We start from the raw sequence: 22,184 nt of genomic DNA, 5'->3' as shown, positions 1-22,184 counted from the left end.
GGGAATATTTATACATTGCGTAGCTGCCAATAGAAGTGCTGTTAAACAATATATCATGTGGAAAGCAGGATATAGCAGTTCTTTGTAGTCTCTGTGCAGTCTTGCCTTTCTGTTCTTCCCATGTGTAGATTAATATTTGGAACTTCTAGAGCAAGCTGGTAACATTCTGGCACGAAAGACTATCTGCACAGCCGTAGCACATACCTAAGAACTTCACCTTCTTGATCAATTCCTTTGTGACTGCTGCAGTAGCGATTACAGGAACGGTAGAAAGGTAGGCACTTCTTTCCTCCTACCTCAGAACTTTGTTCCTCTTCTTTTTTTGCCTTGCCAGATACTTCTTCACCTACCCACAAGCAAACTTGGGACTGTCAAATGTTTGTACTGTTGCAGAGATGCACTGCACAGTCTTGTAAAACTAAAGACTGCCATTCTAGCATTTTCAAGGAAAAAGTAAACTTGATCTTTTGTTTGGAAGTCCTTTTGGTGTTAAATCCATCTGCAGCAATAGCATTCGGATCAACCTGAATGTTGCAAAATGGTAAGCAAGCCTTCATGATGGCTATTAAACAAACGGAAATGGAGAAGAGGGGAAAGACTTGTTTGATGTTGAAGTTGTGGACAGTTGTTACCCAGACCTTTCTCCATCATTAGAGTCAACAGATACTTTGGTAAGGTGTAAAGCAGATATACTGAGAAACTAGGCAATTTTTATATTAACTATAAAGCCAGAGATTATTTTTAAGTGGTGCACTCAGATAAACAAAGAAGTCAGTGCAAAGCAAATTGACTACTATTAGTTGTTGAAGAAGGGGCTTTGCTACAGGTATTTCTCTCCAAGTGATAGAAGCGAATCTTTCTCCAGTTTTAGGATTCCACTCCTGAATAGGGTATTCTAAAAGTAAAGGACCCCTGACAGTTAAGTCCAGTCACAAATGACTCTGGGGTTGCAGCGCTCATCTCACTTTACTGGCTGCGGGAGCCGGCGTTTGTCCGCAGTTTTTCTGGGTCATGTGGCCAGCATGACTAAGCTGCTTCTGGTGAAACCAGAGCAGCGCACGGAAACGCCGTTTACCTTCCCGCTGGAGCGGTACCTATTTAACTACTTGCAGTTTGACATGCTTTCAAACTGCTAAGTTGGCAGGAGCAGGGACCAAACAACGGGAGCTCACCCCGTCGTGGGGATTCAAACTGCCGACCTTCCGATTGGCAAGCCCTAGGCTCTGTGGTAACACACATAAAAAGCAAAAGTGTTGGTGTTCTTTCTAAGAATGGAAACTGATTTAGGTTTTCTGTTTTGAAAAAACGGGGATGAACCATTGTGTGCTTAGCTGCAACTTGAAGTCTACTTTGTTTAACATCCAGCCTGACGAGAATTCTGAAGAACCTAAAAGCTTGCTCCCTATTTTGACATTTTGGCTAGTCCTAAAGGTATTGCCTAACTCTTTTTTTTTCTCACGGACCAACATGGCTTCATTTTTTATACTTAATACAACTTTGTTCCATCATTGCTTGAGCTGAGGATGGGAATAAGTGGGGTGAGGGGAACATTTAATTAAGTAACAACAGAATTACATTCAAAAGTTCTGAATAAGCCCTAACAATCTGTCTGTTTCTAGAACTGCTATACAGTGAGGAAAACAAATGACGTATTTCATTTCATTGAATTACCTGAATTGGTCAATGTAATATTAAAAATACAATTAACATTAAACGTATTTTGTAAATACACATTATTTGTACTGTACTTCTAAAACCAAGCAAATAATAGAAGTCCATTATTCCTTTGTCTACAGTATTTTATTTAACATAATCTTACGTAATAAATAAGCAAAAGCTTTACAATTTAAGGGAGTAGATATATAATCCTAAGCAATAGTAGGATGTGTATGTTTTTCTTTTTCCACATACTTTTGTCAAATAATTTATTTTTGCATCATAAAAAAGCAAAATCTAATGTTCCAGTAGAGGAACAAACAGAAGAGTTTTCTCTCAAGAAACTAGCTCAAAAAACTATCATGATTTTGGACAAGTAAAATTATAGTAGGAATTATATTAATTCATTCAATGCTGTCCTTTACTTATGAATGTGAAGTTCAAATTCTAAACCTATTTACTAGTGAGCAAGCCCCACTGAACATAGCTAGACTCACTTCTGAGTAAACATGCATAGGATTATGCATCTTAAAATTATTCACTGATTTGTTGCTGCAAAGTTGAGCTTTTTAACCAAAGTAGATTGATGCAGGGGAAATCTACACAATTGTACTCAGCAGAGCAGTTTGTACTAGGTGTGTGTGGCATTTCTACTCATAAGATGCAAAACTGAGAGTTACATTTCCCATCTCCATTTTTTACTATTTCTTACGAAGTGTATAGAACCCTGCAAAGTACAGTGATAGGCTTTTTTTCTCGGGGGTACACAGGGGTACACATACCCCTAAACATTTTGTGAATCTTTGTACTTTTATCCATTTATTGTATTTGTTTTTCCCAATTTGAACTATAAAATGGTGATTTTCTTGACTCAAAATGAGAGAACCCTTAAACATTTTTTTAGAAAAAAAGCACTGTTGATAGGTAATTATAGTTCATTAATTATAGTTCATAATCAAGAAGAGAAATGGCAAAGTGAAAAAGGGGGTGTCCCACTCCCTGCACTTCCTTTGCATGTAAATGATACATCCAGTTTTCAAGCACTATTCAGGATTTTTAAAGTTTTATCCATGGTGAGAGGGAAGGGCTGCATGTGGCAGCGTCACCTCTCATGACTGGGAAGGTCTGCAGTACATTGAGCTGAAAAGGGTTCCAATTCTCAGGAAGCCTGATTGCAGGGAGCACTGTAAGCTCATAAGCAAAAATGTGCTTGCAAGTCCTCTTCAGGCCTTCCCAGGAAGATCAGAAGGGAAGGGCCAGGGCAGGCATGTGCATCCTTGAGTCCCCTCTGTGGATAGGACTTCAAAATGCCTAAGGTAATTTATACATTGTGATAGTGGCAGGCTGTTAATTATTTGAAACTGCTTATCTTCAACAGCATTACCTAAATGACACTGGGCAATTGAACAGTTTAAAAAGTGTTCTTTTCAGAAATATTTTCTTTCTTACAAAGTGAAAGAGGCTTAGCATATATAGTCACGCTGAAGAAAATAAAGTAAGTATGCTACACTACAGTTGTGTATCAGATTTCTTTTTATGAGTCAGCTAATTGCCTGTATCTCATTGGGGAATACATTTTTTCACGTAGCAAAATAAACAAATGTTATTTGGCATAAATGTATTCTTTCAGGATTACATCTGCATGAACACTTTGAAAGACTGTAAACAAACTTGCATCTGGCAATAGAATTGTGTAATGACATCATGATAAGAATATTCACAAAAGCTCCTTTCTATGAAGACAAGCTAAGAGTGCTGCTGCTGTTTTCAGCAATATCAATTACATCAGAAAAGGTATCAACATTCACAGAATTTACCTTGGGCATCTGGGAGGATATTTTTGTTTGGCTGTTAGGGAGTAAAATTCACTTCCATCCTTCTAAGTACATTAATCCAATTTAACTATAAAATTATGTCTCTGGCAAGTTTGTTGCCCAGATAATTTATGCATGTTCTTAACACTTGAGGTAACAGTAAGGATGTGATTTTGATGAAGTAACACACAAACAATGATGGATTTTCAGTATTACAAACAGGAGCCTTATTTGCAGTTTGTACTAGGTGTGTGTTTTACTTGCAAGTGATGTGTGGATTAGGGCTTGTGTTTTCACCCTCCTTTCTAATTTTTTTTTTTATCTTAATGCCCCCCCCCCTCAAAAAAATCCAGGCAATCTTACTTCCCAAAATATTCGTCCTGACTTGGAGCAATGAATTAAACCACAAGCTCCAAACCATTTAAACTCAAACTGAATAATACACAGTCAAAACCACCTTTAAATCTGAATTCAACCAAGGTTAGGACAATTTCACATGTGCAGTTTGGATCTTATACTGTATTCATGTACACAGTGATCCCTTATCCTTGTCTAGAAGACACACCACCAAGCAGCAGTTTTTTGTAGTCAAGGTATTGAAATATGTTCTACAACAATTAGCACTGTGCAAAGGATGTGTCAGACACCTCTTAGTGCAGTGTCGTGAATATTACAAAGATGAGGCTAGAGTCCAAACTGTAAATGTGAAGTTCCCTTTATCTTAAAAACCATTCAAAATAATGCAGTTTTGAGCCTTCCAATTCATAAAATACTCTAAGCATTTATCCAAATGTAACTATGACCAAAGAATGGTAGCCAGTTCACCTGGAAGCACACACTTTTTTCTCAGCCTGAAAGATCAAGCACAAGAGGGAATGAACAAGGCCATTCATTCAAACAAACAAACATGTGCAAGAAAGAAGGATGACCCAGTACCCCATAAAGCACTAGAGATGAAACATATTAGTCATGGTGAACAATGGGCTGAAGGCAAGGTGCCTAGCACCTTTGGGAAAAGCGTATTTTTACACTTTGGGAACTACTGGCTTCAACTCAAGGCACAGGTTAAGTCTGAATTCTAATGTACACTGCTTTGGCACTACTTAAAAATGTGCATGCTCACAATGGTTAACTTTAATTAGGGCAATACTGAGCACAGCCGATCACTTTTAAAAAGCTTATTTCCTTACAGTAACAAATAGCCTTATAAAATTAGACAAGGAAATGGATTGTATTGCTGCGTCTAAATGCAGAAAAATAGTTTAAGAAAATGTCCTCATTACCTTTCAACTTAGTTGAGATTTGAAAAGGTGCAATCAAAGCTGTTTTCCATATTGCACAAGTTAAATTATATATTATTTCTTGGAGAAATATTCTTAAATTGGTTCTGTCTATACTCAAAACAACGGCAAAACTGTTATTTGCTTCCTGGGGGCACAGAAGTTCTTCCATGCTTCTAATGAAAACTTCACTTGTCTGAAGGACATTTTAGAAGTTTTTGATGTAGCTCAGAGTTCAGCAAAGCTAAGAAAAACTAGTCAAATTAAAATATACATCTGACTCCAGTGTTAATGTTCTTTAATGCCAACCATTTTTATACATAAGCTTTTTACATATTAGGGTGCCTTCTGTTCCGTGATTGAGTAAGATGATAAATGGTTTATTAGTTATGTTGAAATGACAACCACATTCTAGTAACTCCTAGTGTGCAAAACAACCTTCATGTGTATACACACCCACCACATATACACAAGAGCTTCCCCCATTTAACTGGATAGCACAAACAACTTTGCATGTGTATTCTTTTGTGCTATTGCTTATGATTTTATTAAAGCACCCACAGAAAACTGGAACACAGGAGAGCTATATATTTATGGTATTAAATCTTTGCAGGTACTTGAGTTGCCTCACCTTCCAGATTAAACATTACAAAGCCAAAGATGAATATACTACGTGCTCTACGAAAAATGCAAAATAAAATGTAAGTGCCTGAGAATTCTCATCTAATCATTAGTGCAGTTGGTGAATGTATTTTATCATATCTTAACCATAAAAATTGCTAAAACTGGCTGGGCTAAAAATGTAAAGCCACCAAACAGAAAAGATTTGAAGTCTCGTTGACAGCAAAATGAAGAGAATGCAACTTCACTCCTCTTTGGCTGGCAACAAATACAGTTTGGGATATATTCTAAATGGAAAGTGTATCTGAAACAGTGAAAACCTTTGTCTTTCATTTTCAAATAGATGCTTTGATCCCCCCCCCCCCACAGTGTAACAATCACCAGCTCTTTGGTAGTTATCTCCAAGCTTATTGGGCAAGTAGATTTTCATTTTCTAAAGATGCATAGTAGCCATGCAGCCTGGCAATTCTATACTGCCTTGAGTAATATATATCCAAGCCACATGAATAAAAAAAATGGTTTAATTTCAGGGATTGAAATCCTAAATGCATGTCCCCAAGGTAATTCATTTGACGGCAGTTAAACAGAGACTATCAGAAATAACTGGTAATTACTGTCTCCTACCAGACTGTCCGTTTGTTAAGTGATCTATAACTTTCAAATAATTGAAGGATTGAATTTTTTAAGAAAACAAAGTCACTCTATGTATCAACACATAAACTCTTATAATTTAACTTATATACTGTAAAAATAACAAAAATATGATCTGTTACATGGCTTCTTACTAGCAGAGTCAACTGCAGAGATTAATCTGGAACAACAAAGCACTGAAGCTACCGTAATTTTTTCCCCTCGACCTTAAAGGTACTGTTACACATGGCTTGCCAAGAATGCATGCAAGTTTGTCCCACTGATTTTAAACCATGCTCACTAAGTGCAACCATGTATTCTCATGCTTTAGGGCAACTATTCCAGTTTATTTATTTATTTTATAAACCACAGCTTTCTATTACTGTCACCTTCCATTGGCTATTATTACAGACGTTCCAATATAATGGGGAAGTGCAGGCTCCTTGTGAGCCTCAGGGGAAGAGGCTGATGAAGGACTTTGGTTTTTGTAAAACATGTTTACTTCCTCAGAACTGTGTCCATAATTCTCTGCTACATGTCCTGTGGCAGTACACGAAGAAGTTTGAAATGTGCCATGTTTGGCTAAAACCCGGTGGTAGTTGAGAAGTACAAATGGAACTTGCCCTGCATGCCTAACATCCACAGTGTGATCGTTTTCAGAGTCATGATCAAACTTTCCGGTCATTCTGTCATCAGGTTCCAGCTCACCTAGATTTGCAGCATGATGGGCAATGTGCTCAAATTTTGGTTCTTTCATACAAATTCTTCTTGTTTGTTCATATACTGTTGGAACTGGGAGAAGGTGATTTAATTGTCCAATAGATTTAGTTTGGAAACATTCAGATTTTGACAAAAAAGAGTTGGCTAAGGAGTTCGAAAAGGGCTTTTCACTTAAGTTGTTTTTATCTTGTACACCTCTATTGAAAACTAGCTTATTTTCTTCTTTAATTAGATGATGATGTGCTGGATATATTCGGCTTTCCATTTTGTTGCTGTGCTTTATAATGGTGGAATCATAGCTCTCTTCTTTGTATCTGCTATTTGCTGCTAGGGTGGCACAGCTTGCAAAGCTGTCAGATGTACTGTCTTGGCTATATCTTCTGTTTGGTAGTGGCACTTTGAAAGAAAGAAAAATAAAGTTCTTTAATGAAAGCAGTTCAAGCAATGAAGTGTAGTTTGAACATACAGTAAAGTCTATTTAGATTGGGGACATTCGTTTAATGCTGTTTTTGAGCTTGCTTTAAAGCCTTTGTGCAAATTAGCAAGTAGCTGCATTCCAAATAGAATCACGAGGGGGGAAGGAATAACTTATCCATTCCTTCTCCATGCCAAATTGCAAGATGGGAGTTAAAGCAGGTTCTTGGAAACTCTAAATAATTAAATTATAGCTAATTACCTTCTGAGGCAACTGGAGCATTATTGGAACTATTTAAAAATGTAATTTTTGTAAACAATTTTGAGTTTTATTTTTTCACTTTGGATACATACCTTCATAAACGGGCAACATAATCAGATGTAATACATGAAAATGCTTTCCATTTGATTTATTAGGCTTGTTTCTGCTACTTGTGGAACACTCCAATATATGCTCCCTAAAGAAAAGTTGCTATTGTGATCAGTATTGTACCCACAAAAACTCTTTCTTTTCAGATCTGATTCTCTGACAAAACAACAATATTGTGAGGACAATGTGGTCCAATTGTCTGCTCTGATGTAGCCCCATGAACTCTAGTGTGAGGTCTACAATATACAGGATTGTCAGTAAGCTTGTAGTAGCAGGGCTACACAATAAAAAAAGGTGTGTTATGTGAATACACCCAAAGAAAATCTAGGAGACCTAAGAAAACTGAATTTAGGCTTCTTGTTAAATTCTTTGCAACAGAATTGGGGTAATTTTAGTTATCAATCAGATTTGTATCTTAACTATTATTCTTGCATTATGTTCAGAAAGAAATATGAACAATTCAGGAGCAAAATTAAAGTATAAATGTAAGTTGCAACTATTTTCAGCCCTTTCCTTAACAACCCAGCTTTACCCACTACCCACTTTTAGTATTTGAAGAATATTTAACATGTATGAATTTTTCTTGGGTATAATAGAGCTTCAGATTTGTTCATTTAATACACACCTTCATAACTCTGTAAGAGATTATGGCGTACACTGCTTGCTGACTGATCAGAAGGACTTTTCGATGGTGACTGACTGCCTCCTGGAACAAGAGAATTGGCATAGTGCCACTGGCACTCTCCACTTGTCTGCAAAGTACTTAAGAAAAATCGAGCTACTTCGCAAGGTGTTCCTTGAGATTGCCCAAATTTAGAAGGCAGCATTTGTTTTTTGCTACTGAATACATGAGGGTCTACAGGGAAGTGTCCATAATGGTAAGAGAAAGGTAAGCTGTACGATGGGGTGTATAAAAGTTCGCTGTTTTCTGAATGGAAGGCTTGTTCTTGGATGGTGGCAGAATTTGCTGTGGAGTTGGATCTCCAGCTTCCAACCTGGCCACATTCCAGTTTGTCTGTCTGGTAGGAGCTGTATTGCTGAAAAAGCAAATAAAAAGAAAGAAAAGTGTTTAATAGCTGACTCTGAAATCTGTCAGTATAACAGACTAACAGAGTGCACTGCAGCCAAGTACCACCTTGAACTGCAGTCACACCAGTTCATATAAACTAAAAGAAGTTGGCAGCACTTAATTTCTAAAGAGAGGAACTGGAGCGCAAGCCTTTCTGGCATTTTTCTGGAAGCTCTGCTCCTTAATCCTGTGTGTGATGGACAAGCTATAGCTTCAGTGGTGAGGGAGGGAGGCATTCTGCACATGTTTGGAAACACTTTAAAATGATTTCACATATTCCGTTTAGCTGGCAAGATTTCAGAGGGCCACACAGAGGTCTGGGGGACCTGATGTCGTGCCCCCCTGCGCTGAGGTGGGAACATCTGCTTCCCATTGGCTTGTTCTTGATCTGACACACTTATCTTGCTTTGGATTGAAAGCTCAAGGTCACCCCTACCTCCATATTTCAAGTCAGGCTGTCTAATTTTTTATTTCCTTTTTTCCAAGTGCCTACAAGTTTATCCACTCAAACATTTGCCTGCCCCTTTTTTCCATTTTACACTTAGAAAATTGCTCAGAAAGAGGTGAGAGCTAGCTTTGACATGAGGGTCAGCTAACCAGCAATGTGAGCAGCATTGCTCCAAGGGAAGTTTCCTAATGACTGGCACAAAGGCTTTGCACAGCACTGCTGGGAATGCTCTTCTGTCAGTCATTTTAAACATTCCCTAAAAGCAAGACTTTGCACATTGCTGGTATGGTGGTCCTCAAGGCAAAGATGGCTTCTGCTCCAAATCAAGACAGGTTCCCCAAATCCAATCAGGGAAAGAAGAATGCAAGTCTCTCCGAAATGCAGTATCCAAATGATATACTCCCAAACTAGGGAGGAAACTACACCAGTCCTGAAGCTGGCAGATCTTTGGATGGACAGTTCAACCTTATTTTATTCTTTGTCCCTGCACTCTACCTTTGTCTTGTTCTTGTGTCTATTGTTAACGCTCACCCTGAGCACCTTTCTGGACCTGGTCATGTATTGTCTCCTTTCTGCCCGTTTTGTACGATCTTGGTGGCTTTCCAAGCAAACTGTTGCATCTGTCAAAAGGGTGAATGCTGCTGGTACAACAAGCTGTTGCACCAGTGTAGTTCCCTGAATTGGTTGAAATAATTCAACCACAAGTGATGCTGTATTGCTGCAACAGTTCATATTCTTGATCCTCTAAACTTGCAGTACTCAGTACCCCAAGCAGCAATTTGTAGGATCAGGCTATTAAAAGGAACAGAATTTATGATATTTTGAATTGCAGGAAATTCCAGTGACTATTCACAGCTACTGTTGCAGATAGGTTGCCACACACTTTTAGCATGAAATGTTGATAGAAGGGAAAAACTACTACCTGTTGTGGATATGGCGTTGTTCTGAGTTTTGTCTTCATTTTATTACTTCTAGGTTTTGTTGCTTTTCTTGTTTCTTGTGAGGTAGACGCTGAGTTTCTGCATGGAAACTGTGATTTAGAAATGGTGACCTGGTCCAATGATAATGGGAGTTCCTTATATTCTATATCTCTGAAAAAACAACAACAGCATTGCAACAGAGGAATGGTCCATTTGCATCTTTCTCCTCACTTATGTGCCCCCAAGCATTTAAATTGGGGCGGGGGGAGAACCTCAGGCCTAAGGTGCCAATGTGATCCTTTGGGCTTCTCTAGCTGGCCCTTGGGGCTCTGTAAGCCCTCCCAACGCTCCTTGAGTGCTCTTGCCTGGCTGTACTGTTTCCTTGAACTATGATAGTATCTCTCAGATGCCTAGATGGAGACTGTGCGTGTATACACACGTGTACAGCTGGCTGCATTCCAGGTACACACAAGGTAAAAACCACACCCTTTGCTCTATCTACTTTTGCCTCTAGCCTTGCCCCCTGCTGGCACATAACCCCTGTAAAGTTAACCCTGAGTGTATGTTTCCCTCACACTGAAAAAGGGTTCTCCAACCCTGGCATAAAGAAAGCTTCAAAAAAGAATACCAGACATGCCGCAGTCACTGGACTATTAAAACTGAATCCTTAATGCACAAAGAAATGATAGGAAGGGGTTGGTAGCCGTGAAGCTAGGTTAGGAGTTCAATTCAGGACACTTGAACTCCAGACACTGCCAGAGAGGAGTAACTGGGCCACCTCTCATACTTTCAAAGCTTTCATTCAACTGCCTCTATAATACTGTGTATGTAAGCAGTTATTTGATATACACTCTCAACCTGTCATTTGTTCATAGTTGTGCAGCTGGAACCCATTAATAGTTAATAATATATTTGAAAAATGGCTGCCCTTCTCCATCCTAAAGTAATAGTCTGCCTCCGTGTCATAAGAATGGTTATCTCCTTAGGTTGTTTTTTGTTTAATTAGTTTTCTGGGGGTTTTTTTTGTCATCAGCTGATCTGCACCTGCATTTTCTCTAAAAGAGCTGCATTTATCCCAATGCCATTTTAGTTCATTAATATGTCACAGTGTAGGGGTAGAGCAGGACCAGCCCTAACATTAGGCAGAGCAAGGTGGACATCTCAGGTGGCAGATGCTGGAGTGCAGGGGGGCAGTAGCAGCATCGCCCCCTGATCCCTACCCCAGCTATGCCTCTCTGATGCAGAATAGAATTATGTGTGTGCAATGCAGCCTGCATTGTGCCTCCTAAGGTAGACTGCTCCCTTGATGTGCAGCGAAAGATGCTGTACAATTGCCAGTGTTGAAATAAGATTTAACTTCTAGTTCAGGCAACCTCTGTACATGGAAAGGGATGTGCCCTCTTCTACCTTGTGTCAGGCAGCAAAACATCCGTGGCCCTGGTAGACGGACTTCAAGAAAGGTTTTCAATAATGTCATTTTATGTTATTTCAAATGTAGTCATTCTTTTAGTATTAGATTGGTTGTCTAGAACACAGTCTTCAGCTGTGAGACTGAAGCCCAGAAGTGAGTTGGCCATACGAAAATACTCCCCCCCCCCCCCAGGAAATGATGTCTACCTTACTAAAACCTGATAGAGTATTATAAAGCACAACAAATATATATATATCAGTGATCAACATTTTAAAGTAACAAAGTGGAAATCAGGATGGAAGAAACAGATAAAGTTATCAACATGAGACACTGAATAAAATGAATGTGGTATACAATGGTAGGAAATATGGACTTACGTTAGGACATAATTAACACTCACTATGCAGTGAGGTCGTGATGAGCGGCTGTTGTGTACAATCGTGGCATAGCTCTGGACCCAAACCCAGCCACTGTTCTTTGACAGCAACCGATAGTACTTGGTTGTGACTTGTCCTTTCACCAACACTATAAAACATAACATGAAAGGAATTTAATTATACTCATACTCTGCCTTTCCTCCATGAAACTTGAGGTGGCATATTTAAGGCTCCCAGGTGACCTTCTGTTCAGACATTGACCCAGACCTGCTTGGCTTAAGAAAGTTTGTTACATCATTGATTTTCAAGCCATACCATTCTACTTTGGTTTATTTGTTTTTTTTAAAAAAGAGCATTTTACCCTTATAATTGAACTTTCAAGCAAGGGCAATATTTCGGTTATTGCAACTGAATGTTCTCTTAATACAGGTCTTATCTAATACAAAATCCAATAAATAAAACACAATCCTGGATACGTCTGCTCAGAAGTCCCACTAAACGTGTATAGGATTGCAGGCTAAAAACTCATTTGAGCCTTCGTTTGTGCTTTCTTGTACTCCTGGACTCTTGCCTAATTAAAAATTTATCCAATTCTCTTATAGCTGTAATACAAAATCTCAAACCAAAACGTGTTCTGCCTTCTGCCTTCTTGTATATCCTTTTCTTAACATCCCATATTGGCTGTAGATTTAAGAATGAAGTGATATGGAGAAAGAACATTTTGGACTATACTTTCTCAGTGGCTGCTTTCTGACAATCATTATCTTGGCTTAATAAGCTGAGGTATGAATGAGCCTCATACACCTGTATGTCGCTACTCTGCTCCTTTCTTTGTGCAAGACAGGAAATTTGCAGTTAACTATAGCTTCCTGTTACAACTGAAGCAGGAAACTATGGTTAATGGCTTCCAAACAAGCCAGGCTATTTAACTTTAAAGCATGACTTTATATTTTAGCAGCTTATTGAAAAATAGTGGTTGCTTGAGATCCTGCAACCACTTCCATGAGCAGAGAAACGGGGCACCACAGTTTTGGGAACAAGCAGAAGTCCTGCTCAATACACGGAACTAGTTGTACAGTTGTCTAGCTTTAACCTAGAGTTCTTTCCTCACAGACCACTTCCCAAGCTTCCTGATGCATGTATTTTTTCAGAAAATTAAAACATCTCTATTAAGTCAATATGCATACCCTTAAGAGAATTTGGATTTTCTTACTATAGATTAGTTCAGCTAAGATAGCCGGTGCCTGAATGTTCTTTACATTTATTACTCTGAGCCAAACAACATACCCAATTTCCATTATAAATGTTACTGCCTTCCACAGCAGCCATTTTCTCCCAAAGGTGCTGTAAACAGTTGGGAGAGGATAATATTTGGTGGGAAATCAATGCAGAGCTCCAAAACGCTGCTTTAACTTCAAAATAAAAGTTCTCAGGCTTGTCTAAAAAGTGTGAATTATTTGTTGTTGCTATTTATTAAATTTATCCAGGCAGCCTTTGAACACATGAATTCTGCCACTACTGCACTGTCAGAATACCAAAGAAATTCATTATGATTAAAAAGGAGTTGCCTAATCTGTAATACACATGAAATCCAGAGACTTGTGCACAAATATCATTCCTACACTAGTCATCCTCACAGCTTGGCATGTTGCTAATGAAGTTCTTTAGGAAATCTACTAGTACTGGAGCAACAGCTGTAACAAACTGTCAGTCACTTCATCTTCTTCCAGTACTAGCTCACATTTTCTTAACTTGAAGAATATGGATATGAATAATCTCTGATTCATCAATTTACTTTGCTTTCAAAATTTGTTCCAGCAGCTTCACATATTAAAAAGTTACACCAATGAATTAATATGAAACCCAGGTGTAGACAATACATTACCATTTTACATGTGAGTTTTTTACTAGGAAAGCTGTGCCCAGTCATAGTTCCCCAACACGTATACTGTGAATAACTCACATCAACATCATTACAAAATTATTTTACTTGTTTTCCATTACTTACAAAGATGGTGAGCATATCGTAAATGAAATACATCACATCCATGCACATGGTGGTAGAGAGTTTTCTCTATCAGGTCCTGTGGCTCATATCCAGTTAATTCAGTCACTCTAAAAGAAAGAAATATAGCTAATAAGCAGCATCCTTAAATATTTTACAGCAATAAACAATTGCTCTCCTTTTCCAGAAATCAAGTTTCCTGAAACCTTCAGAATTACAGTAAACCCACAACTTATGAACATTTAAGTTGTGCACATTCAGTTTTAGGTGCTTGGCAAAAAGCATTTTAAAAAATCAAAAGGGGCAGAAAGGGGGTAGGCATCTGAGAAAAAAGACTCTGGCAATCCCACCTGCTATTGAACCCAATGTGTTTTGACTATACACAATTTTGGCTTAAGGAGCAATCCCTGGAATGTAACCCCCACATAAGTTGCAGGCTTACAGTATACATTTGTTTTTAACTTTATTAGCTTCATAGAGTACAAAATCTCAACAGTATATTTAAAATACCTATATGCATTTCAGTATAAAGGATTATGCTGGAATATATCAAGCATTACATAGCACCGATCTATTATAGGGGAATGCTATAATAACAATTCTCACTTTTAAGCAGAAACATTTTCAGTGGCTGTTCCATTTGGTAAGATAATGAGTAGGTATGGTGTTGACTGGTTAATGCAGTGTTTCCCAACCTTGGGCCTCCAGCTGTTTTTGAACTACAATTCCCATCATCCCTGACCACTGGTCTTACTAGCTAGGGATGATGGGAGTTGTAGTCCAAAAACAGCTGGAGGCCCAAGGTTGGGAAACACTGGGTTAATGGGACAGAGGATGAATATTTGCTCACATTCAGAATTGCCGAAGGATACAACTAGCAGTACTGCAGGATATGGCACAGATGAAATACAGTGGTGCCCCGCAAGACGAACGCCTCGCAAGACGGAAAACCCGCTAGACGAAAGGGTTTTCCGTTTTGGAGGCGCTTCGCAAAACGAATTTCCCTATGGGGTTGCTTCGCAAGACGAAAATGTCTTGCGAGTTCCCGCGGGTTTTTTTCGCTTTTTTCGCCCTTTTCCTAAGCCGCTAAGCCACTTCTCAGCTGATCGCTAAAAGCCGCTAGACCGCTAATAGCGCTAATCCGCTAAGCTGTCAATGGGCTTGCTTCGCAAGACGAAAAAACCGCTAGACGAAGAGAATCACGGAACGGATTCTTTTCGTCTTGCGAGGCACCACTGTAAATTGTGGGGCCTCCTACGGGGACTCTGGGACAATAATACAGACTAAAAGGGTACATAAGAGATAGCTTCCTACTAGAGCACCTGCTGGATACTATTAAGTCTCATTCCTGGTCCAAATGTGGCAGTTGTTATTTCTTTGGGATGCATTAAATTTATGACGGCCCTCCAGCTGTTTTGGGACTACAACTCCCATCATCCCTAACTAACAGGACTAGTAGTCAGGGATGATGGGAATTGTAGTCCCAAAACAGCTGGAGGGCCAAGTTTGGCCATGCCTGGTCTAGATGCTTTATTGCTATCTCTGCCTGAGTAGGGAGGGTGGGGGGATACATTCTAAGTGTGCTCAATAGTATGTATCAACAATGTGATAGTCAGTTTTTCAAACAAATTTATTACTGTCTTGTGAGCTTCCTTCTGTGCTTAGAGAGCTACTCAAGAAAAGAGTAAGCAAAGATCATTTTCTTTACTGCTGGCAAACCCACAAGCGACATTTACCTTTTGCCAAGATTAATGAATATAACAGGAGTGATTAATCTGTAGGGCCTGTAATCAGTTTATAAATATAAGAGAGCATAAAAGAAATTAGATACTTGTCTTAGGAGAAGGAATAGCAGTGTCCCTTAAGAGGGATGAAAAGAACATTTAAGTTGGATATTACAGAATAACAGGACAATGAACACTGCAACACAAATAACTTGGGTACAAAAAAAATACTAAGGCCCTACCACTGAGGATAAAAGGATAAAATATGCCTTCTGCAGCACCTGTACGATGTGAAAGTGTGATCATTTCACTGTCTGGACACAAGATTTGCACAGTTACAGCCTTCACTGCAATATAACTCATGTGATAAGCTATTATTATTACAGGTCCTCTCAGCAGGAATCTCATGATGTAGCCATAGGGCAAAGCCATCTTGTCTTAACTGGTCCTTAAAGATACCGTACTTTTCCGTGTATAACATGCCCCCTATTATGAGGGGCTCAAAATTAAGAAAAGGGGGGATTTTGGGGGGAGGACTGCCCAGAATTGTTGAGCACATCGCCAAATCAACCAATCTTCTGTCCCAACGCCGAAAAACGCAGCACATTGGCTGCCCAATTGCCACAGTGACAGCCAATCAACACCAGCCCTTGCCACAGCCACCAATAATCTCCAACTAGCAGCAACGAATCCGATATCCCCACAATGCACACTACCCATGTATAAAATGACCCCTAATTTTGAGTAAAAAAAACCATAGTCTTATAGACAGAAAAGTACGGTAATCCAGATTTATCTAGGGATCAGAATGCTAAACCCATCCACATGGTCCATCTTGTTTGTAACCCGTCTTTGATTATCAATAGGTATCAGAGAAGGTGCTATTATTACTTAGAACAATGATACTAAAGGGTTAGGCAAGGCTTCCCCCAACTGGTGCCCTGCAGATGTTTTGGACTTCATCATCAATGGCTGTGCTGTCTGATTACAGATAACAGCAAGAAAATGCTAATTTTGTGACATTGATTTTTATCCTTTCCTTGGTGGGGGGAGAGCAATAGGGTATTCTACTCAAAAGCCTAAAATATAACTCTTTACAAAGGCATTATACAGAACTACCGTATTTTTCGCTTTATAACACGCACCCGACCATAACACGCACGTAGTTTTTAGAGAAGGAAAACAAGAAAAAAAATATTCTAAACGAAACAGTGGATGTATGATTTTTGTGGTTCATGCTGTGGCCACAGACATGTGATCTGACTGAGTTTGGAGTAGCCCAATGCAAAAATCCTGAGGATCCATGTGGATCCGTGCTTTGTAACCACATTTTTGCACCACTGCGGCCCCAGGCAACAGTGGGTGCGTGATTTTTTGTGTGCAAGATGTAGCCATGGACATGTTATATGATCTGATGGTGAATTTGGGGTGACCCAGTGCAAAAATCCTGAGGATCCATGTGGATCCGTGCTTTGTAACCATGTTTTAAGTGGGGAGGGAAGGAAAAGCACTCAAGGGACAAGGAGCACACGTGGAGTGGGTGGAGGATGCTGCTGCTAATAATGAAGAAGAGGGGTATAAGGGGAGAAGGCTCCTCTCCTCTCCCACTTTGCTCCTTTAAAGCAAGCAGGCTCTGCTTTTCTCCCTCCTCCCCGCTCATCCCCGGCTTAGCGAGCTGAAAAACTTTGCTGCTATGTAGCGAGCTGAGTGGGGAGGAGAAAGGGACAGAGAGCCTGCTTGCTTTAAAGGAACCAACCAGACAGGAGCAGCTTACACTCGTAACACGAGTGTAAGCGGCTCCTCTCCTCTCGCGCTTTGCTCCTTTAAAGAATCAGGCTCTCTGTCTCTCTCTCCTCCCCACTCAGCGGCTCTTCTCCCGCTTTGCTGTTTCAAAGCGAGCCACGGAGGAGGGAAGGAAGGGGAACCATGGATCCTCTGCTCACGACTGCAGCAGATCCCCCCGCCATCCGTAGGCATTCCCTCCATAACACGCACAGACATTTCCCCTTACTTTCTAGGAGGAAAAAAGTGAGTGTTATGGTGCAAAAAATACGGTAATTTCCTGTTTGTAATGAACACAGAAGAGGAAATGAGTTAATACAGCAAATGAAATCAAGCACTGCTGAGAGTATTCATTTTCCTCTACCACTAAGGTCATGAGTTTGCTATTTTGTCTTGAAGTCAACAGATTTTTCATTTATCTCTCACGTTCAATATCTGGTAAGTTTTGAAAGTAAGATACAGAAATTTAGTAGCGTGCTTTTAGCCTCCTTTGAAAACTGATAGAAACAAATACTCATATGTCCACACCCCTACCCTATTAACTTTTCAGTTCTTCTCTACATTGTAACCTCCAGCACTGCTCCACTTGTAGATAATTTTAAATTATTTCTCCACTAAAGTTTCAAAATGTACTGCTTAGTTGAACACCAAGGGAAAGGTCACTTATAAGTAGCAATGGGAAAGAAATTGAATTCAGTTAGCTTTTAAAGCCAAATTAATCAAATTCACACTCATCTGAATTTTGCTGTGCAGTTCTCCAACCAATGTTTACAAAAATGCATATATTAGAAAGATATGTGTATAAGAATGAATTATCTGTGAAAGCATACAGAAACACATTATATTAGTAAAAGTTGCTTTTAAAAATCTGTACATTAGTCAAAACTGCACCCAAAAATATGTTTAGGAGGATAAATTTGCCTACTAAATTTGCACTAGAATGCTGAAGAATTTTCATGAGGATTAAAAATAAATAAATCACAAATTGCTGTAGAACTGAAGTTAAGACTGGAAAAAATGAGAAGCTTAAAGAATAAAAAATGACAGATCCTTTCATCCCACCTTATGATCAAAAAATTATCTGTAGCTCACATAGCACAGACATAATTCAGTGTCTTACCCCAGTACATGAGTCGACCAAAAAACTACTGGGTTAACAACCAGTATTCCCTTTTCACTTCACTCCAGATACAAGAGTTTAACTATATATTAGTAATATAAAATGCTGTCAAATACGAAACACCATTGCATAGCAACTAAGGTATTTTCAAATATACCCATATCAAATATCAACAGATGTCATGAGCAATATTTCAGTTCGAGAAATATTTACAAAGACAACTTCACATCCTACTGTTTCTGTCCAATATCCCTTTCCCTATTATTTTTAAATTTTGCTAAACTGGGAGCAAGATAAAACAAAACATCTCAGTAAAGACAAAGACAAACATGACCAAGAAAGAGCAACACGGCTGCTAACAAAACAGCAAATGTTATTATTGTGAATTTATAGTAAGTTGTTGCTTAGACTGCTTTGACCATATTTATAATTAAATGGTCCATAAACAAACAAACAATTAGTGTGAATTAGTTTTATTTCTTTTTAACATGCAGTGGTTTAGGGCTGAGTGAGGTATGTTGTACACAGCAGGAACAGGAAAAGAAGACTCTCCTGTTCTATTATTTCTGTGGGAATTCACTTCAGCATTTTAGCAGCAAAGGCCTATTTTGTATTAGTTAGGATTCAAGCCAATATTGACATTACATCTTACAAATGGCTATTTTCATAGAATCATAGAACTGTAGAATTGGAAGGTACCCCAGTATTCCCATATTATGGTATGCAAGCTATACAAACTGTGACCTTAGGAACAAAAGTTGGTTTTGTGATAAAAGTACAAACTAAGAACTTCAGAGTCCTGATGTGTGTATGAAGTTTTGCCAACAGCTTTCTAGTTAAGCTGTGCCTCATTTGTCAACTTTGTCATGGAGCAACTTAGTACTTCCTCTATTCTCCACTTTGCATAATTAAAAGAATGTCCAGTCTTCAAAAGACAACCTCAGTCTTCCAGTAATTTTGGTTAACTCAATTTCAACCATTACTGCTAGACGTTACCAAATAAAAGTATTTACTCCATGAGCAGTGGCTTGTCCTACAGTGATACTTAAAGTGTCACTTTATCCTATGTTCATGTTTCTACAGTTTTGTGTGGATTCTATTGTTCTTTTGCTCTTTTTCAGCTTTATATTTTTTAGCTATCTTTTGCAAGTTGCCACAAGCATGTGGGAAAATGGAACAACCATTTTTTAAAAATAAATTTTTACTTACCTTGAATCTAGAAATATCAGTTTTAGATCTAGGCTTGCTCTGAACATAAACATGTTACTATGGAGTTTGATCTCAGTGATTGCACTCGGAGGTAATGATTGACCTACAGCAACCAGCCCCACAATTTGGTAACAGGTATCATACAAAGACATATCCAACATGTACTGACGTATCTTCAAATAGCCACTGCAGTGGATCACCTGGTATGATATGGGAGAAAAAAGGTACAGTTATGAAGGAGAAACGAATGACTAAGATGGCCTCTTGACAATGCTGTTTACCTAAAATCTCCAGGATATATTCTCTCTCTCACTCACTCTCTGTGTGTGTGTGTGTTTCCTGAGTAGTCTTTTTACAGGTGAATTGGTAGGTTTAAAGCAGAGGTCAACATATACCATGTATTGCATGCCAACACTATATGACAATTAAGCTGACATTAAATTGCAAAGATCTTGACTCTACATTCTCTAGATACATTCAGAGTATCAAATTATTTTTGTGGCCCTCTGAATATTTATTATACATTATCTTCATATAACATAATGCTCAATGTGAAATATCCAGATAATATTTGATTTTCTTTGCATAAACCTAATTAAACATGCATACACACAAATTTAAATTATACATTTGATAAGCCTATGTTGAAATGCACACACAGAACACTGTTTGGTGATTGTACCAAAGTCTTGCCATAAACAGTTATCAGCTTGGAAGGAGGGAGGCAGAGATGAGTGGTGGCAGAAAGACCGACAGAAACTGAAAGACAGTAGGATTGTGTCCCATTCCCTGGGGTTGCCAACACGGAGTCCACAGGTCTCAGTAAATAATCCGCTCAAAAATCTGCAACGCATGAGAGTCTGTTTGCTCTTTCAGCTCAGCTCCTGTTTGCACTGGTTTGGCCTCTCCTACACTGACCACACTCCATTAAACAGGCCCACATTTCACTTGAATGGACACACACCTATTCTGAACAAAGAGAGGTGCAAAGAACTTCTCTCTATGAGTAGTACGGTAGTTGCTGGAGTAGATGCCTTTTTCCACACTGATGCGACAGGGGGGACATGCACACACCATTTGGTAGTCCTGAGTCTTTTTCTGCTCTTTTAAATGTGGGTGAGTTATGCCACACACCCTAGAGCAGCCATTTTATGCCACCCACACCATGTTAGCCATTTTGTGGTTGGCGCTCATGGCATAATTCAGCACAAAAAGATGTGAGTGTGGAAGCACTGCGCATGCAACTGGAGACATGCCTTTTTCAGAGTTTGTGATTGTGCAGACAGAGCTTATAGCCACCATACCATCAGTATATGCATAGTATATGTTCACATGGCATGCTGAACCTTCATAGGGATAGAAGCAATTCCATTGGCTTCTCCACATGCATTCATGATTCATTATAATGTGTAGCCTATGCATATTTACTCAAAAGTACGTTCAGTGAGTTTAGTGGTCTCAATAACATGTACACATGCAGAGGCTTTCCACCTTTGCCTCCTCACATTCACTCAAGGAGAAAAGAGGAGGAAGAACTGCTGTGCAATTTCCACCTTCAATCCATCTGTTCCTCAGAGTTTTCAGTTATCCTTGCAAACAAGCCATTTGCTATTTGCTGTGGCAGAAGCTGCTTTCATAGAGGCTGCTGATGCAGCAAACAAATGACAGCCAAAACTGTCGCAGACTAGATTTGGGGTTGGCTTCTCCCGGGACATAGCATGAAGTAGCAAAGGAAAACACGCAACACTATGATTGTTTACTTGGGAATAAGCCCCAATGAATTCAGCAAAGCCTTCCTTTTGAGTAAACATGCACAGTATCAGGCTATAAGCTTTACTGCAAAGCATTTGCATGTCTGCACAAGAGGCTGTGGACCTGGAAGAAGGGAATGGGGAGGGGAGAGGAGAGAGAGAGAGAGAGAGAGAGAGAGAGAGAGAGAGAGAGCGAAACATGCATGGTGGATGCGCTGGGGAAACGGAGATTGCCCAACAGTCTGTTAATTAGTCAAAGGAGAAGGTACAAAATACACTGGAGTTTACCTGCCTAAATAAGTTCTTTGTTTAATTTCCATATTGCCCCATAGTGAAGCATTGTGGGTGGTTCACAGTAAGAAAGAGCTTTACAGAGCAAAACACCGTAGCAAGTTGTATGATACCAGGCCAGACCATTTGCCTATCTTGCCCAGTAACATCTGCTATGACAGGCAGAAGTTATCATGGGTCTCTGGCAGAGGTCTTCCCCATCACTTGCTACCTAATCTTTTAACTGGAAATGCTGTGGAGAGAACCTGTGACCTTCTGTACACAAAGCACTGAGTTATGATCCCTCCCCCAAAGCAAGACAAAATATCCAGTTTTAAATCTAACTCAGCTAAGAGGCCCTTTGCAATAAAGGAAGGTTTTCACTGGCCCCCTCAAAGGTAGTAAGAATAGTACAATACAAGCCTCCCTGGAAGCAAAGTTCAATCACTGGGGAGCCTATGGCAATAAATGCTATTAATCAGAGCTGTACTGAATCTTCACCTGTGAAGTTTTAAGGTGAAAAAGAGTGGAGTGTTACACATGCACTCATTGCTTATCTTTTTTGCATACTGTTCTTAGGTGCTTCTTTTCCT

At 39.3% G+C, this 22,184-nt stretch overlaps 1 protein-coding gene and 1 long non-coding RNA gene across 3 annotated transcripts in view; one reads left to right on the top strand and one right to left on the bottom strand.

The window, feature by feature from the left end:
• The first annotated feature begins 144 nt into the window (after positions 1-144).
• On the top strand, positions 145-4,378 carry LOC307215608. Its single transcript, XR_013838583.1, has 2 exons — positions 145-274; positions 3,287-4,378. It is a non-coding gene; the product is annotated as an uncharacterized lncRNA (long non-coding RNA).
• A 653-nt stretch (positions 4,379-5,031) lies between these two features.
• SIM2 (SIM bHLH transcription factor 2) overlaps positions 5,032-22,184 on the bottom strand; it is a 51,039-nt gene continuing 33,886 nt past the window's right edge. For both annotated transcript variants that reach the window (XM_079974887.1, XM_079974888.1), the window contains exons 6-11: positions 19,571-19,770; positions 13,739-13,845; positions 11,731-11,878; positions 9,945-10,113; positions 8,131-8,542; positions 5,032-7,117 (exon numbers count right to left, since the gene is read on the bottom strand). In XM_079974887.1, coding sequence (XP_079831013.1) covers positions 6,387-7,117; positions 8,131-8,542; positions 9,945-10,113; positions 11,731-11,878; positions 13,739-13,845; positions 19,571-19,770 — 1,767 coding nt within the window. In that variant the 3' untranslated portion in view covers positions 5,032-6,386. The remainder of the gene's footprint in view (positions 7,118-8,130; positions 8,543-9,944; positions 10,114-11,730; positions 11,879-13,738; positions 13,846-19,570; positions 19,771-22,184) is intronic.

The sequence above is a fragment of the Podarcis cretensis genome (assembly GCF_951804945.1).
Source record: "Podarcis cretensis genome assembly, chromosome: 4".
Classification (NCBI taxonomy): Eukaryota; Metazoa; Chordata; class Lepidosauria; order Squamata; family Lacertidae; genus Podarcis; species Podarcis cretensis.
The sequence above is the reverse complement of the archived record's forward strand: the minus strand, read 5'-3'. Positions and strand labels throughout refer to the sequence as shown.